Source organism: Ambystoma mexicanum, chromosome 11 (genome assembly GCF_040938575.1).
Source record: "Ambystoma mexicanum isolate Mex_15411 chromosome 11, UKY_AmexF1_1, whole genome shotgun sequence".
NCBI lineage: Eukaryota > Metazoa > Chordata > Amphibia > Caudata > Ambystomatidae > Ambystoma > Ambystoma mexicanum.
Genome location: NC_090934.1, coordinates 1189343096 through 1189361032, shown reverse-complemented (window position 1 = coordinate 1189361032; position 17937 = coordinate 1189343096). Strand labels below are relative to the sequence as shown.

The 17937-nt window shown below is 47.8% G+C and overlaps 1 protein-coding gene across 1 annotated transcript in view; it reads right to left on the bottom strand.

The window, feature by feature from the left end:
- Positions 1–760: 760 nt before the first annotated feature.
- SCAMP5 (secretory carrier membrane protein 5) overlaps positions 761–17937 on the bottom strand; it is a 197768-nt gene continuing 180591 nt past the window's right edge. The window contains exon 7 of the mRNA XM_069624519.1: positions 761–12797. Coding sequence (XP_069480620.1) covers positions 12603–12797 — 195 coding nt within the window. The 3' untranslated portion in view covers positions 761–12602. The remainder of the gene's footprint in view (positions 12798–17937) is intronic.

Here is a 17937-nt window from a genome sequence, read left to right as displayed (position 1 = left end):
AAATACCAACTACAACCAATGCATCTCAGAGCCTGTCCTATATGGCATGCAATGGGACAAGAATACACTTTGTCTCAAAATACCTATATTTAAATGGTCTTTCAAACATGATGCAACTTCTCCAAAATACTTCTGGCCATTCCATATTGGCCGAACACCCCTTTACCCCCACTCCCAGAAAAGGTGGCAATTGTACCCACTATTGTACCCTCTATAGAGTATGGACTGTGTGCAAGGAGATGCAATGACCATTATAACGCTTAGAGGTGACAGCACCTGTTTTAGAAAGGTTTCAAGGCCTGTCTGTAGGCACTTACTAAGCAGGTTGAGAAGAAGGGTAAATGGGAAACTTAATTTAAAAAGGGATATGCATTTTTAGTGAAGGGAGAAAGAAAAAAAACCAAAAAAAAACCAGAGCTAGGGGAGCGGGTCACCTTTTCAACAATGAGAGTGCAGAGGAAATCTGGCCAAGGTGTGCTTTCAAATTCAGCCACTGCAGAGCTCGACGAGAGGCCATGTACTCTTTCCAATGCTTGGCTAAGTGCAATCTCTTTGAGCCGTATACTTTCCGGTAGGATTTGGTCTCCTTTGCAATTTTAAACTTGCCTGGCTGGACAAGAAATGTAGCCTTTCCAATGCTGAACCTACCTGCACGAAAATACAGGATGTACCCCAACAGGTGCTGGAGAAAGAGCTAGAGAAGGAGTGCTGTAAGACAAGACCGTAACCAGTAAACAAAAATTAGACAACGCAAAATACATTCTTTCCAGTATCACAAAGTTTATTGCCAGGTGGGGGTTTCTGACCATCATCCTGGTCTAAGTCCTTGTGAGTAACATTATTACAGACAATAACCAACTGTATCTTAGTGCATCAGAGAGCGGGTGTACGCAGACACCCAGGAGGGCACATACATTACAATGAGGAGTCACCGACTTCAAGAACAATTTGCATCAACCAAGTTGGAGCAGTGCTGCGTTTGCGTTATCAAATGAATCCATGGCATTTTAACAGGTTTGTGGCAAACTCCAACAAACTTCACCAGCATGCCATCTCCATCTCCCCACCCTCTCCTGTTTAGAGTTACTGATCAAAGTTTCCTGCATACAACTTTACCAGGCTCTGGGCAGCAAAGAAGCCTTCCAATGCCTTAAATAAGCAGTACAAGAGAAACATGTGGAATGTTAAGTCATAATTAAAAGACTGACAGACAAAGGGCGTATATAGCACCAATTTATCAAATGCAGCTTCTTAGCACTACCTGATCACTATACAAGGCGTTTAATTCCTGGGAATGGGGGGACAAGAACATGTATACACAGTAGCTACATGTCTTGGAGCCATCCAGTGACAAAGCTTTTGGGACAGGCAAGTTTACAGGACATTAGTTTTCGCAATTATGGAGCAAAATGCACAGCTGAGGGAGGCAGATCTAATCACACGATACACAACAGCTTGTTTTCCCTGAGGTAGTCCAGATCCTTCAATGATGAGCCCACAGCCATGATGAGCTGTGCCTAGAAGGTAAGAAGGTACTAATTATAAGCAGGTGTTCAAACTCATTTACCCGAGGGCCCAAAACATGCTGCTCATTCACAACAAAGAGTTTATGGTCCGTCGCATATCAATGTATGCAATTATGGATCTGGCTACCACTCTCCTAGCAAAACATTCAAACCACTAACTCGTATTCTGGCAGTTACCTCAGGGTCAATTTTCTCCTGAAAGATAAGCAAACCAGAAACAAAGCATAGCACAATAAGCCACAGTTGAGGAATAAATGGCCGTCCTGCTCTTATAGGTAGTTCTAGTTCATGTGTGCACTATATTCGTTGGACACAGAATGCTATTTCTGCCATTCCTATGGGCTGAAACAATGTAGAGAACAAATTAACTGCAATCCATTTTTTGTAGACCAAGTGCTGGCTTTCTTTGGTTTCTATTGGCAATACCAAAAGGGATCCCCGCTTTCAAGGTGGGAAATGTACTGGTAAACAGAGTCGAACAAGTTACTTTCTTACCTGGTAACGTTCTTTCGATGGGATGGTCCGACGATGTATTCCGTATTTATGACATGTAATCATCACAGCTGTGCTGCTTCGGAAACTTTTTTCGGCGTCTGCGTCCTGCGTCGATGAGCCGTCGTCGAGGACCACGTCCGACGTCATCCGATGTGATAAGTAGGACGCACGACGCCCGTAGCCTCAGTTGTAGTTTTTTCCCCCAGAACGTGTGACATTAGTCAACTGCCAGTCAGACACAAAGCCTTGCGGAACGTAAGCTGCAATCGCAAAAGAAATTCTGCAGCGGGGAAGGCAGGGCGGGAGCGATATGGAATACGTCGGACCATCCCATCGAAAGAACGTTACCAGGTAAGAAAGAAACTTGTTCTTCGAGGGGATTGGGTCCTCCGACGTATTCCATATCTATGGCAGACTCCCAAAGCAGTACCAGAGCAAGGAGGAGGGAAAGAATTTAGAAACAAAATCTAGAATAGCCAATCAAATAGCAGAGCAAAGGACCACCTTGCCAAAGGCCAGATCCTCTCCTCGGATGGAATCGAGGGAATAGTGACGTACAAATGTATGTACTGAAGCCCAGGTGGCTGCATCACAGATGTTGCGAATAGGAACACCCCTCTGCAGGGCAGTAGATGCAGCCATACCCCTGGTAGAATGGGCCCGCAAGCCAGCCGGTGGGTCCTTAACCGCCAAGCGGTAACACTCCGAGATGGCCAAAACAATCCATCGAGACAAAGTCTGTTTCGTCACAGCTTGCCCCAAACGCTTTCCATCGTAACCAATAAAGAGTTGATCGTCCACTCTGACCCGGGACATGCGTGAAACATAAAAGCTTAAAGCTCTCCTAGGATCAAGCCTATGGAGCCTCTCCTCTTCCTTACCAGGATGCGGAGGAGGATAGAATGCCGGAAGAACAACCTTCTGGGCCAAATGAAATTCCGTCACTACCTTCGGAAGAAAAGAAGGACGAACTCTAAGGACAACCCTGTCCTTGTGAAATACAGTGAAGGGTGGCTTAACTGAAAGTGCCTGTAACTCACTCACTCTGCGAGCGGAAGTAACCGCAACAGTTTTCAGAGTTAACAGCCTCAAAGGGCAAGAATGTAAAGGCTCAAATGGAGCACCCATAAGAAATTTAAGAACAAGGTTTAAATCCCAACCGGGCACCAGGAAAGGTGACGGAGGGAACACATTAGTGAGCCCTTTCAGAAACTGTGAAATTAAAGGGATTTTAAAGTAAGAACACTCTTCAGACGAGCGCTTAAAGATGGACAGCGCCACCAGGTAACCTTTAATGGTACCTACTTGCAAACCCCTGTGGGCCAAAGAAAGTAAAAAGGACAGAACCATGGGGATGTCACATGCAAAAGGATCCACATTCTGAACTCTGCACCAGTCACAGAACTTACGCCAACGGCAACGGTACAGAGACTTTGTTGCTGGCCTTCGGGCCGAAAGCAACACCTCCAACACGTCTTCAGGGAGGTCCCAATCCTTATACCTCAACCTTTCAGAAGCCAAGCGTGAAGGTTGAGGGATCGGACCTCTGGATGGAGAACCTGACCCCCCTCCCGTGAGAGCAGATCGTCTCGGTAGGGAAGACGACGTGGAGGGCAGATGGACAAGTCGAGAAGGTCCGGGTACCACGTCCTCCGAGCCCACGCCGGAGCAATGAGGATCATCCGGGAACCGAACTTCCGTAACCTCCGCAGCACTTGCGGGATGACGGGAACTGGAGGAAACGCGTACAGCAGCGGGAAGGACCACTCCACCACAAACGCGTCTCCTAAGGCTCCTTTTGGAGGAAATTCCCGCGAGCAAAACCTTTCGCACTTCCGGTTGACACTGGAGGCGAAGAGATCCACTTGAAGGGTCCCCCAAAGGGCGAAGATCTCCAGGAGAATCCCCTGAGGCAACTCCCACTCGTGTGAGATCGCGCTCTGCCTGCTCAGAACGTCCGCCGTCACGTTTTCGTCTCCGGCCAGATGAACTGCCGAGATCGAAACTCCCTGCTGGATGGCCCAGAACTCGAGCTGCATCGCCTCCCTGCACAGAGGAAGTGACCCTGCCCCCCCCCTTTTTGTTGAGGTAGTGCATGGCCACTGTGTTGTCCGTCAGGATCAGGAAACTCTGTCCTCGCACTGTCGGCAGAAAAGCCTTCAGGGCTAGCCTGACGGCCCTCAGCTCCAACAGATTGATATGGAGTCTGGACTCCGACGGAGACCAACGACCGCTGACTGTCAGCCCGTTGGCATGAGCTCCCTATCCCGTGAGGGATGCATCCGTCACGATCGTCACCTCCGGCCAGGGAAGCCAAAATGGAGCCCCCTTCATCAAGTTGCCTTCGACGGCCCACCACAGAAGGTCCCGGGCGACCGAGGGCAGCACCTGAAACCGGGTCCGACATCCTGCCGGAGGACTGCGACCATTGCGTCTTGAGTGCCCACTGCAAAGATCTCATCTCATTGCCCTCGGCGTTACCTGAGGGCAATGAGGCAACTGCCCGAGCGGCCTTGGCACCACGGGTACCCTGTCGTCCACCTCTGGTACCCCTGCGTTGGCCTCTTTGACTGCCAGCTTCTCTCGCTTTACTGAAGGACGAGTAATAGCGAAAGGAACCACCCCTCCACTGCTGTCCCCTAGGACGAAAAGGCGGAGGTTGGCGAACTGCAGCGCCCAACGACTTCGCTGCAGCTTTTGAGGTCTGCATCCTCTCAAGGCTCTCGTCAGCCTTGCTGCCAAAAAGGTGTTCACCGTCAAAGGGCATGTTGAGGAGCCGGGACTGCACATCAGGAGCAAACCCCGACTTACGCAACCACGCAAACCTGCGTATCACGGTGCTCGCCGCCATGGACCTACTGACGCATTCAGCTAAGTCCAAACCCGACTGAACGGACTCACACATGGCATCCTTACCATCCTGGACCATAGCAAGGAAACCATCCCGTTCGTCCCCTTCGGGAATATGTTCAGCCGCTAACGCAACAGTTCCACAGAGTGTGTGTGAAACGAGACAGGGCACAAATGGAGTTGGCCGCCTGAAGCGCCATACCACCAGAAGAAAACACTTTCTTCGCCCAGCCATCAAAACATTTGTCGTCCCTATCAGGAGGGATGGTAGGGTACGACGCCTGCTTTGCCGGGGCCGTGGCCGCCTGCACCACCTAACTCTCCGGAGTTGGGTGCCTGATCAAGTAGCAGGGGTCGCTACTGGCTGGACGGTATTTTCGCGACAAGGATCTGCCCACCGCCGGGAGACTCTCCGGAGCAGTCCACGCCGCCGCCACCCTTCTCTGTAAAGCCATATGGAACAGCAGTACCGGGTCAGTTGGGGGTCCAACATCAAGGATGTCCGTTAGATCATCCTGCACAAACTCCCCTGGGGGAGCAGACCATCCCAAGTACTCAGAAACCCTAGCCATAAGGCGCCGGTACGAGGAATCGGCATGAGAGCCAGGTTCAGGCCTACAAAACTCCACCTCCAGAGAGGTGTCCAGTCCGCTGGCATCATGCAGGGACTGCCTCAAATCGTCAAACTGACTATGGCCCGAGACAATTTCATCTGGAACCTGACTAGGAACCAGGCCATCAGAATCCTCCTCCGCCTCTGAAATGTATTCCAGGTGGTGAAAAGAAGGCACCCGAGAGTGCTTGCTCTTAACCAGAGCCTTCCTAGGGGGTTCCCCCGTGCCACGGGGGTACCTCCGACACGAAAGGCGTTGAGCGAATCGGCGCCGTCGTCGAGAGAACAGGCATCGGCGCCGAGAGGATCGGCGTCGAGGAAATCGGCGACGTCAGATGCAGCGCCGCCAGCATCGGCGGCGTCGACACAGCCCTCGAAGCCGGAGCCCCGAGCGTGTCCGTCGACGGCTTCGATGACTTCCTCGGAGCCTCGAGAAAGCCCGTCAACGCCCTCGACGCCTTCCTCGAAGACCTCACAGGTGCACACGGTCTCGAACGCATCGAGGACCGGGACCTGGAACGGGTACGTCGAGAATGAGTCTCCATGTCCGAACGGGACCTCTCCCGTGACTCGTGCCGACCACTCTTGCGAGCGGTGTCTCTCGACCTCTCACGACCGACCCCACTCGGGGCGCGGACGGCTTAGTACCCTGCGCCTCAAGAATCGCCAGCATTTTCTTCCCGAAGGAAGCCTATTCCTCTGGCGTTGCACGGCTGGTGGGGTAAGCGACGTGCTGGGCAGAGTCCTCCGAAGAGGACCTGGAAGACGACCGGTGTCGGCGCTTCCGAGAATGCCTCGAAGAGGCTGAGGAGTGGCGAGACCGACTCCTAGAAGGAGACCCACGAGACTTCCGACGATGGCGCGGAGAGTCACCCCTTGAATCATCCGTCAAAAGCCCCGCAGACTTCGACTTCCGGGGCTTGGACACCCGACCTACCGACAACTTCTTCTTACGTTCGCGTAAGGCTTTGGACGTGAGCGACTGGCAGTCGATACAGTCATCCGTGTCGTGGGCCTCCCCGAGGCATCAGAGGCAGGCGTTGTGCGAGTCCGTCACCGACATCTTGGACCCACACTCCCCGCACTTCTTGAAACCCGGACGCGGGGTCGAAGACATCTTCACACAAAGGATTTTCACAAAAACGAACAGTTTCGAAGAACCGAGAAGAACAGAACTCCAAAGAGTCGAGGCGATAACCGAGATTCACGAAGCAACACGTTCGCGGAAAAAACGGAACTGAGGCTACGGGCGTCCTACTTATCACATCGGATGACGTCGGAGGAGGTCCTCGACGACGGCGTATCGACGTCATCGACGCAGGAGCCGAAAAAAGTTTCCGAAGCAGCACAGCTGTGGTGATTACAGGTCATATATATGGAATACGTCGGAGGACCCAATCCCCTCGAACTGTCCCATTTTGTATAATGCCACATGATCACGTTCTCCAAGATGTAAAACAATTTTCATATTGCTTCACACCTTCTATACTTAAACATAGCACATACGAGAAGCAAACCATGTTTTTGTATATATATCTGGAAATAAATTAAAAAGATTACAGCTGCACAGTCAATACCAGGGAGGCAAGGTCTCTGTAAATGCCTTAATAAGACAGACTTTTACCTGCAATGCTATCCCCACTTGTGGGTTGGTGGCATTTTAACAAAATTAAGTATTGCACTCCAGGTATTGCCACTCAGTGGTAAATGCATTGAACACCCATAATTCGACATTCCCACCAAATAGCATGTTGGTTATATAGCAGGTTTGTCGACTAGCAGTTCAGTGGATAACTGAACACTAATTTGGTATACTGTACCCCAGTATTCAGCCCATTACAGTATAAGCTGCTGTCATCAAATTCTGTCCCTAGTCGCCTCTGTTTTCTCAATTTCCCTGACATCTCTCTCCCAATGATTCAGGCGCTGACACCTATAAAAGGAGGACATAACTTCCTGGGGCAAGCAGGACATTCCCTCCATTTTACCAATGACTGTGGCAGTGCTCTGGTGTCATTTCAGAGTTTCACACAAACATCTTTGCATTTGAAGTGCCTAGTAGTGGCAGAAAAATATGCACATCTCTAATCTGTAGCACCCCCCTAAACTAGATTTCTGAATAACAAACACTGAAATGTCCTAATTCAGATTCCTGGGAGGAAAAGCCGACCGAGGACGTTGGATGCCCTTAACGGAGAACATTGATAGAATACCAATTAAAAACAAATTCTTGTCACTCGCTTCACAGATGCTTGCGATTTTTATTTCATGCAATCTTCATATTGGTTTATTAATAATAGCCAGCATATAAGAGTTCAAAGACTCAGACGTGGCAAAGCCTCGTCTCGAAGCACTGACACTAACGCATTATTTTTGGCTACTCATCTGAAATGTATGTTACAACTGGAAGATCAAAAGGATCCATGTAACCAGAACATGTCATGTATTATGCCTAATCCCTTGGTCGCATTCATGTATTTATTTTGCTTTAATTATACATACAGGCAATTCAATTTAACTCTTTCATTAGTATCCAGTTGTATTTTAAATGCACATCTATTCTGCATCTTAGCATGTGACGTTTTCACATTATTGGAAGCAATATAGATTTGTTGCATAATACATGTTTATTCTTAAACCTCTACATAATAATCCACATTAAATCTACATTTCATCATAGTTAAAATAGCAAAGTTGAAACCGCTTTTTGTTTCCATGTACCCATAATCTCAAATGCAGTTAATAAGTAAAAGGTTATTAATGCAGACTTTTCTCTGTTAGGACATTACATTAGTGCTTTCCATTACTCCGCCCCATCAACTACATCAGATGGATGACCCCCCCACACATTACAAATATCAGCTTGACTACTGAATATCGTTGAGAGTTTGACCTTTGGAGAAGGGGAATGATGGAAAAGATTACACTTAAAGGGTATTATTCCGAGATTGTACTTTAATCCTTGATCAGTAGTTGATTGTTTGTAATAAACATGGAAGGTAGGTGGCCGTGGAGGTTGTGCAGCATGCAAATAAAGGGAATAGGTTTAGCTGCACAATAGTATGAAACTGTAGATTTAAAATGGCATTATTGCCTTTGCTTGACCAAAAGATGTCAACTTTATAAGCTTACCTTTAAACCACTATCTAGACTGCAGAAGCATGTCAGTTTCACATCCTAGGTTCCTTTTGTGACAGTGAAGATTGCCTACCCCGTCTGCATCTCTAGAATAACAAATGCCACAAAAGATGGATGGAGGAAATCTGCACTTGTAGGTTAAACTACTGGTCATTCTGGGTATAACACATCCCAACATAATTTCATGCCAAACTACTTTGGTGATTGGCTAGTTCCAATTCAAAACATTCTGTACTTTGCTTCTTCAGCATAATTATTTTAGTGAATATATATAGTTATATATTGTAGCAAAATCAATGAGCAGGATCTCTAAGGGTAACTAATGGTTAATGGAGAATGACCGACCGATTGTAAAGCTCAAGAAAAAGGATTGCAGTGCAAAAACAATAAGTTTATTGCAATTTAGTATGCTTTTTAAAAGGACCTTCTGGGGACTAAGTGGTAGTTCCTTCTTTACTTCTCTAGATTAACACAACAAAGAAAGAGGCGGACAAAAAAGAATGCAGACTACACACCCTTTTATTATATTTCAATGCTTTGTGCAGCACAAATGCCTGGCTGGAAACACATCTCATTAAAAACGTTCGGCATGTGAAAAGGTGGGTGTAGACTGGTACACACCCTTTTCCAGAAGCCTTGCCAGAGGCCAGATGGCACTGTGGGAATGTAGAGCATACATGGATGGGGAAGAGGGTGGACAGGGTGGGGGAGTGGTCTCCCTAGTTTATATGCAAACTGATTTTGCTGTGGTTAAGCGTTACAGAGCGCTGCCAAGTGAGCATCTCTGAAAATAACTGGATCCTCGTGAAGGATATTTTTGAGAAAGGACTAACCTCCACTAAGGTGGTTTCAAGCCGGCCGGTATCCAGTGACAGTCACCTGGGAAAATGTTGCCAGGAGGGTGACATTTCCCCAAATGTGCACTCCTACAAAATCAAGCACTTTGCCCAAATATTCTAGGGCTTGAGTAAATAATACCGTCGCAGTATGTGGGTGGGAGGATGTTAAAGGTGCAGGGACAAAAAATAAAGCCTATCGCGATTTTCTCCAAGGGGACATTTTCACATAGAACCCTCAAGGCTGGGTCTCCTCCCCCACTTCATAACTCATTACCTGACAAAAAAGGGCAGGCCCAAACAATGTCATACATGCCTTTCCATGAAGAAAGGTGATGTACAATGCAGAAAGCAACAATACCCACTCCTTAAGATATGCATGAAGGCATTTTTGCGTCATTCTGAGAGTGGCCAGATTCTCACAATGTTCACAGTGCAGAAGTGCAATAGGAATCTATAAGACAAGAGACACATACCACGTTGGATGCCTAGATCTTGGTCAGGCCCTTGTCAATCTCCCACTGTGATAGAACATATAATTTTTTAAGACTTCTACTTAAAGACAGGTTAAGTGAGCCCACAAGCACAAGACTTCTCCCTGCTGTATCTATTATAAGTTATAGTGAGTTTCTAGAACTGTCTTCAAACCACTCAGTAGACCAATCTTCCAAATGTTCCCAATTACAGCAAAATAGCCATAATTTGCAGTTCTCTGAGATTCTGAGGAACTTAGGGCAGATGAGAAGTCTGATCAGAAACCCATTTTAAACAAGAACACCAACCTATTTCTTGCTTAGATTTGAGGGAACAATTACTAATGATTAAAGAAAATGTGAGTATTTAACGATGCCATTTCCTCCATAGGCCATCTTTAGACCCCTCTCAAAACACTGCTATGGAAAATATTGAAGGCCTCATTCAGAGTTTGGAGGAGCGATAAAGTGGTTTTCACTCCAATACCGTCACTTTTTTTTGGCAGTAACGGAATTACCACTGTTTTTAATGCTCTGCCAAATTCTGAGTTTGGCATTGAAAAGGAGGATCAATTCCACCTTAAACACCACAGAGTCCTATGGACGGACTAACACCACCCTACTACTACTTGCGATCCTGTGGTAAACCCATGGGACCAAGTGGCGGTAATAGTAATAGATTTTGTAAGTAATTTGGCAGAATTACCACAGAATTATTGCCAAACTCGGAATGAGGCCCTTAGAGCCCCAACTTTTTGATCTCTTCTCTAGGGTGCAAATGGTTCCAGTTCTACTTTAACCAAGAGCACTCTTATCAATGATTTGCAACAACACAGAGCGGCGCTACAGATTTGCCTACAGACTAATAGTATGTTATGTAAGATGTAAGCTAGCAAATGCCAAATGTGTTTTCACAGTATATTTTTTAGGCGGTTACGGAAATGCACGACTTTCACAGTCCCCCCGTATCCTAAAATGGAACTTGCGGGCATACTACGAATGGGAGTGCTTGAACTTTACAGTAGCTACATATTCCTAACTGGCATACATGTTCTGCATTTTGAAATCTCTAAGTTTCTCTATGAAATGCTCTGCCTTAGAGTAGCCAATAACTACTTAATAAAATATACAGCACTACCACTTCAAGAGTCAGTGCTGCCACAAGGCTTTACGCATACATACATATTCAAGGTTCCCATCTCATACTAAAGACAACTACTTGCTTTTTGTACAGTTGCATCTTACATTTCCAAACAGCTCACAAACATCCCTTAATGCCTCAAGGACTAGCCAGTTCAAGTACAGCACCTATAATGTGTATCAAAACCATACATAGAGTGAGAGCTGTTCTAACCTGCTGGAGTGTGATGCATGAAAGGTGGAGTTTTGCCACAATGCAGAGAAAACTTACCACTTTCATGATGGGTTATAACGTGCTTAATACCCAGAGGTTTTTAAGCGTGGACGCAGGGATTGAACCTGTGTTGCTCAGTGTCGTCTTGCTTCCAAGGCGAGCACGCTGCCCCTGAGCTATCCTCCCAAGACCAATACCGTGTACAGAAAAGAATTTAGGAGTCAGACACCTCAACTGAATGCATAAACCAGGAGTCAGAATGACTAGCATTATTGACAGGCCATAATCTGGAACAGCATTAATGAATAAATATCGGGCTTACTGGGAGCAAAAACCATTTTGACGACTGGAATGTGGAGCTCAGAAACCATCTGGAATGTGCAAGGTGAAGAACTAAAGCAAGCACAAAAATGGATTCCTCGAGGTCAAATTGAGGACCATATTGAGCTCAGAGCACATTGGAATGCTTGCGGCAGAGAAGGTAATCTGGGAGCTCAAATAGATGCTGGAATGTGGGAGATGGGAAGGAAAAAAAAGAGCTCAAACAAGTCTGGAGCTTGAAGGCAAAGGAACACTGCGAAGCAAACAACTGAATAAGACTTTCTGAATTAGATTTTTAGGGGGACATGACAAAGCCTGCAGATCTGAAATACATACGAGATTTTGATCCAGGTACAAACTAGACTATGGCTCCGCCCAAACAGCAAATTAAACGATTAGCAGACTCTCTCTAAAGATACTTCAATATAAGCACAGGTCCCAATTACTGCACCAGGAGATACTCTACATTGGCGGCTGTAGCCAGCATAAACAGCCCTAGGCAGCAACTGGGCCCTAGTAGCTACAAGATGGAAGCATGCTGCTCTTTTTGAGTCACCCCGATTTGTGATGATCGCAGGTACTTGGTAAATACGAAGTCAAATCTAGCATCCAACAGTGGCAGAGCAGCCAGTCTCAAAAACGTGGATACTTCAGGTATCTGTGCACTTCCCAGTTGGCCGATACTTGCGTTTGGCGTTTAGTTTCTGTCAGATATGATTAAAACAGACAGCAAGACCACAGCAATTTATCACCAGCACAAACCATTTCACAAGGAAACACAACACATAAATACTGGTGCACAGTACAAGTGTCCCACGAACATCTCGGATCCCTGGCACAGAAAGGGAAGTAAAGAATTAGCTTTATCAAGTATACAAGAAAAGAAACGTAGATCGTCCATTTTACTAAAACGTTCGGCCTGCTGCACACTTCCTCCCTCCCCAACCACTTGGTGCCTAAATAATCCTTCCAGTAGAAGAGTCTTTTCTGAACTCATCACATCTGGTTGGAATAACCGTAGTTTGGGGTGCTCGAGTATTGGGAGTCTGGCTGCATCACAGCCCCCTGGGCTGCTCCCATGGCTGCATGCTGAGCTGCTTGCTGCACTTGGGGATTCTTCCATGCACCTGTAGTCCACTCTTCCTGGGCTTTGCTCATGCTGCCTCCAGAGCCTCGGTAGAACCTATGGACCTAATGAGATCAGAGACAGTAGGTTATGTGGTACACTGTGGTATTAACACCAAATGCAACAAATCATTGCATGCTGTGCATGTTCAATATGTATCGTTTATGCAAACCTAGTGTAACATTACAAACGCTGCAGTCCAATGTCTTCTTTGAGGTCAGATATATTAACAAAGGTCCAGTTCTATGAACTGGCTCATTCAGTAGTAGTGCTAAATTTAGAGGGTGCAGGGGACCGTTACATACACCGATACATTCATGGTCTCCCGACAAAGCATTTACTCACCGAAATGCAACGCTTCAAATTCACAGCAAATCAGAATTCCCTAGACATTTAGAAAGTGCAAAGAGTTTTTCCAGCATACAATTCAAGCCCCAAAGAACTAGGAGACCTAGCTGGTGCACAGGCAGCACCACGATGGCAGGAAGGAGAGAGTAGAATCCAAGATGGCGGAGAGGCAAGATAAAGTCTAGGTCCCGGTCTCCAAGTCTAAAGTGAGGCAAGTACACCCAGGAACAGCAACCAGTCCCAATCCTGCTCCAATTACATAACAGATGCAGACCCACATCGAAATCTCAATTTAGTGGCGAGAGCACTATAAAACCCAGAGACCCAGGTCAGAGCAGGCTGCTGGTGGTGGTGGTGGTTGTAGCAGGTTGTTAGGAGAGCAATACAAGAAGCATTAAGGCAGTGGTGCAGACAAAAAGGGGTAGAAGGAAGGTAACAGAGGTGGTATAGAGGAGGTGGTGCATTTGGTATGGAGTGTTGACATGGCCTAGCAGTGAAGATGGTACAGTGGAGGTGGCAGAGAAGGGGAGGATCGAACAAGTTACTTACTTGTAACTATTGTTCTCTTGCATGGATTCACATGCTCATGAATATTCCCTGTCGTCAACCCGGGAATCCTTGGTAAAAGAAAAACAGTTTCATTTTCACTTACAAACTGTCTTTCTCCTCTAAACCAATCACTGTAATGTGGGACATACTGCGCCCAGCCAATGACTGCCCTCTCCTTAAACCCTCTGACAGCCATCTTTAGATTCGGTAGCACGTAAAGTGGCAGTATGACCAAGAAGAGACGCAGAGGTGCAGGAGTGAGGGTTTGCATGTAAATCCTTGCCCGACCCTTACCGAACAATAGTTACAGGTAAGTAACTTGTTCCTTCTCCAGCATGGGGTCTGGCATGAATTCACATGCTTGTACAACATAGCAGTACAACATTACACAACCACGGGAGGTGGCAAGGCTCAACAGAAGGAAATCCTCTCACCCCCGGAACAGGCTCACCTTCAAACGAACAGGTTGCGTAGCACTGCTTGGCCGACCCTAGACTCCTCTCTGAAACCCTGTCAACGTAGTAGAATCTTGCGACAGTGTTCTTGGATCTCCACCTAGCAGCCCTGCAAATGTCCAGCAGGGGCACATCAGACAGGAACGCCGTTGTCGCAGTGATCACTCTGGTGGAATGAGCTGTCGGACGGCTGGGCTCGGTCGGTTCGCCAACCGATGGTAATGTGTGATGCAGCCGGAGAGCCACCTGGAGATGGAAGCCTTGGACAAGGCCTTCCCATGGTTCACAGGACTAAAGATCACGAACAGCTGAGACGTCTTTTCGTGCGTGCCACGTAGAACTTCAGAGCACGAGCAACGTCCAGCGAGTGCAAAGTCCTTTCAGCCGGAGAAGGTGGTTTCGGAAAGAACACAGGCAACACCAAAGGCTCGTTGAGGTGGAATTCCAACGGAACCTTTGGCATGAAGGAGGGGTGCGTCCACAGCACCACCCTCAATGCGTGAAAAGTCAGATGGCTGTTTTCAGGAAAGGGCCTGGATCTCACCGACCCTCCTGGCAGAGGTGATGGACATGATAGGAACTTGAAGAGCCTGACGCATAGGCTCGAAAGTCCCCCCACCCCCATGAGCCTTGTCAGCACCACATTCAGTTCCCACACCGAGGCAGGAGCCTATACCGGCGGGAACAATCTAAACAGTCCTTTGAGGAACTTCTTGACGAGACGGTGGGACCAAAGAGAAGATCATCGTGGAAACCTGGTGTAGTGGGAGATACCCGTCAGATGCACCTTGATAGAGGCGTGTGCCAGCCCCGCCTTGGCCAAGGACAACAGGTACGGAAGAATCTGCAGGGCCATGACCCTCATAGGGTGATCTTGTGCACCTGGCACTATGCAGCGAAACACTTCCACTTTGTGCCCGTAGCACTTGAGTTGATGACGCGCTGGCCCCAGCAAGGGCCTCCCTGCATTCCACTGGCAACTGGTACCCTCCGAACTCCAAGGCTCAGCGATCCTGGGTCGTGATGCAGGATTGTGCCGCCTCCTCTGGTGAGCAGATCTGCGACCGCTGGCAGCTTGGCCAGGTGATGTTGCCAGGATGAGAAGGTCCGGGTATCAAATATTCCTCAGCCACGACAAGGATCCTCCTGCATCAGCACCGTTTGAGATGATCGATGACTCGCAGGAGGAGAGGCAATGCATCCCCCATGCTCCTCAGCTGGTGGAATCTGCTGGGGAACTTCTGGCATTTGGAGTTCGTCGCCAACGCACACAGATCGATCTGGGTATGCCCTACTTGCGGAAGAGGAGGTCCACCTGGTCCTGTCGAAGCCCCCACTTGTGGCAGGAGCGCAGTTCCCTGCTGAGGGGTTAGTCAGCGATGGTGTTCTCGACTTCTGCCAGGTGAAAGGTGGTAAGTGCCACAAATCCTGCACCTTTATGGAGAGTGCTGGGGATCTGGTGCCCCCTGGTTCCTGATGTAGAACATTGTGGTGGTGTTGTCCATGAAGACCCTCACCACTTTGCCCTTGAGGGACGAAAGTAACGAGGAGGGCCCAAAACACTGCCCGCAGCTCCAGGATATTGATGTAGAGATCCCTCTCCTCCGGCAGCCACAGGCCTCTAGCGTGGAGACGTCTGTCGGCTCCCCACCCCTCCAAGGTCCTCCTCGTACGAGGAAGAACCATCTGTGCCCTGGAGTGCAGTTGAGCCCCCCCCCCGCCCTCCTTCGCATCCAGAGGGGTTCGTTTCGGGATGGCATCCTCTTTATTGTGTCTTCTCCACCAGCGGGGGCAGGGATACTCTGGGCACCGCTAAGGCTACCTTGACTGGGTCAGCCCCTTTGGCCTTCAAGAGGGCGGCCGCCACCAACTCGATCTAAGAGGACTTCGCCACAGCCTTCTGGGGCAAGTCTGTCATATTTTCCTGTGCCTTAGTCTTCTCTGGCTTTTCCTGCAGCTTCGCCGGGTTAGCTGATTTTCTCTTTGAGGAGGAGCTGAAGCGATGGCTGGAAATGGATGCAGATTGTGAAGAGCGCGCCCTGCCCGTCGTGGGACCCACTTGCGCAGCAACCCCGACGGAAACAGACTCATGGTGCTTGGCCTCGTCTTGGGCCCCCACGGATGGAGCACCCTCAAAAGGTCTTAGAAGCCAGCTCCTCAGACTGGCTGGTCCTGGGTGAGGCATGCCCCTGCTTGCCGCACAGGGCAGAGGCCTTGGCGTTGAGCCATGCTGCCAGCCTACTGCAACAATACTAGACGGTTCGCTTGGAAAAGCTAAGGCAGATTTCACAATCCGCTTCCCTGTGATCCGGATGGAGACAGTAGAGGCACTGGAGGCGTTTGTCCTCCACAAACACATTCCGCAGTCCGTAACTGGAGCAGAGCTTGAAGAGGGCACTTCCCCTCTCTTCTCCTCCGACAAAGGCCTTCTGGAATCTTTGACGATTCTTGCCCTTGAGGGGCATTGAAATTCACCAAAGGAGTGAAAGTGCACACAGGCTCACTTAGAAAAAAAATAGAACTTTTTTACAGAAAAAAAATGAACGAAAACGTAGAAAAGCTCACAGAGCAAAGCACGAGGACTCAACACATGAAAGTCTAAAAATCTGAAGATGGCTGCCAGAGGGGCTAGGGGAGAGGGCAGTCATTGGCTGGGGCAGTATGACCCAGAGTACAGTGATTGGTTTAGAGGAGAAAGACACTATGTAAGTCAAAGTGAAACTGTTTTTTTCTTTTTCTGAGGATTCCCGGCATGACGGGGAATATTCATGAGCATGTGAATCCATGCCAGACCCCATGCTGGAGAAAGGTAAAAACACCCAGTGAGAGACTGTTTTTGGTTTCAACATTCTTCAGTTTTCATTTGTTTACCTTTCGTTTAAATAAACCCTGTACACCATACATCCAACTCCAATCCTCTGTGCATCCTGTGTGGGCCTCTTGAGAGTTCCACAGTAGATCTATTAACACCTTCACAATTAATTAAATAGGGGCAATGTCATCACTTGAGGACAATCATTTGGCTACCTTGTGCTAAAGAATAAGCAAAATTGACGATGCCCTTGCTAGAGGCCTGCCCAAACTAAAAAACGGTGAACGTCTTGTTTGCACTGTAGTACTATTACTGAAATGATTTTTGCTTTATTCCTTCAATAGTGCTTTTCAACGAACCGACTAGATGTATTATAATAATTGCATCATATGAGAAATGGAACAAAGTTGGGAAGAGCTTCAAAAAAGGTTTAAATTGAGACCAATGAGTGATCTAGTAAGACCACCATTGACAGTCGCGACACCAAAAATGACGTGCGCACGCTGCAGCAAAGCACTAATGCTGCCAAAAGGGCCATCATTCTTTTTTCTTTCTCCCCCATTTTCACAGTCACGTGGGTGGAGAATGTAAACCTTTCTAGGCCATGTACACCAAGCATGGTTCACAAGTGCAGCAGTGGTGCATGCATCGAGCAGGTAGGTCAAGATTGGTTAGTTTTAATTCTGGATAGCTTTATACACACTTTATACTGAGTACTGGTTTACTTAATCAGGTCAGTTGTACTTTCACTCTTTGGTACCAGACAAGTACTGGATAAAATGGCTCAATTGAGAACACAGGGGAGGCTGAGTCGCCATCATATACAAAGGAACTATAGGCATTCAAAATATCTGTACCTTGAGCTGGGACAGTGCGCCTCTCAGGTTTTGGCATGCTCCCATCAGTTTATTACCAATGACACTCACTGCCTAGACCCTACATTGTTTAGAGGGCTTAACCTGCAGGATGTAGATATTGAACCAGTGAGTTGGTCAGATAATTTTATGGTTCGATTTACCTGGACTAAAGAGTCGAATATAA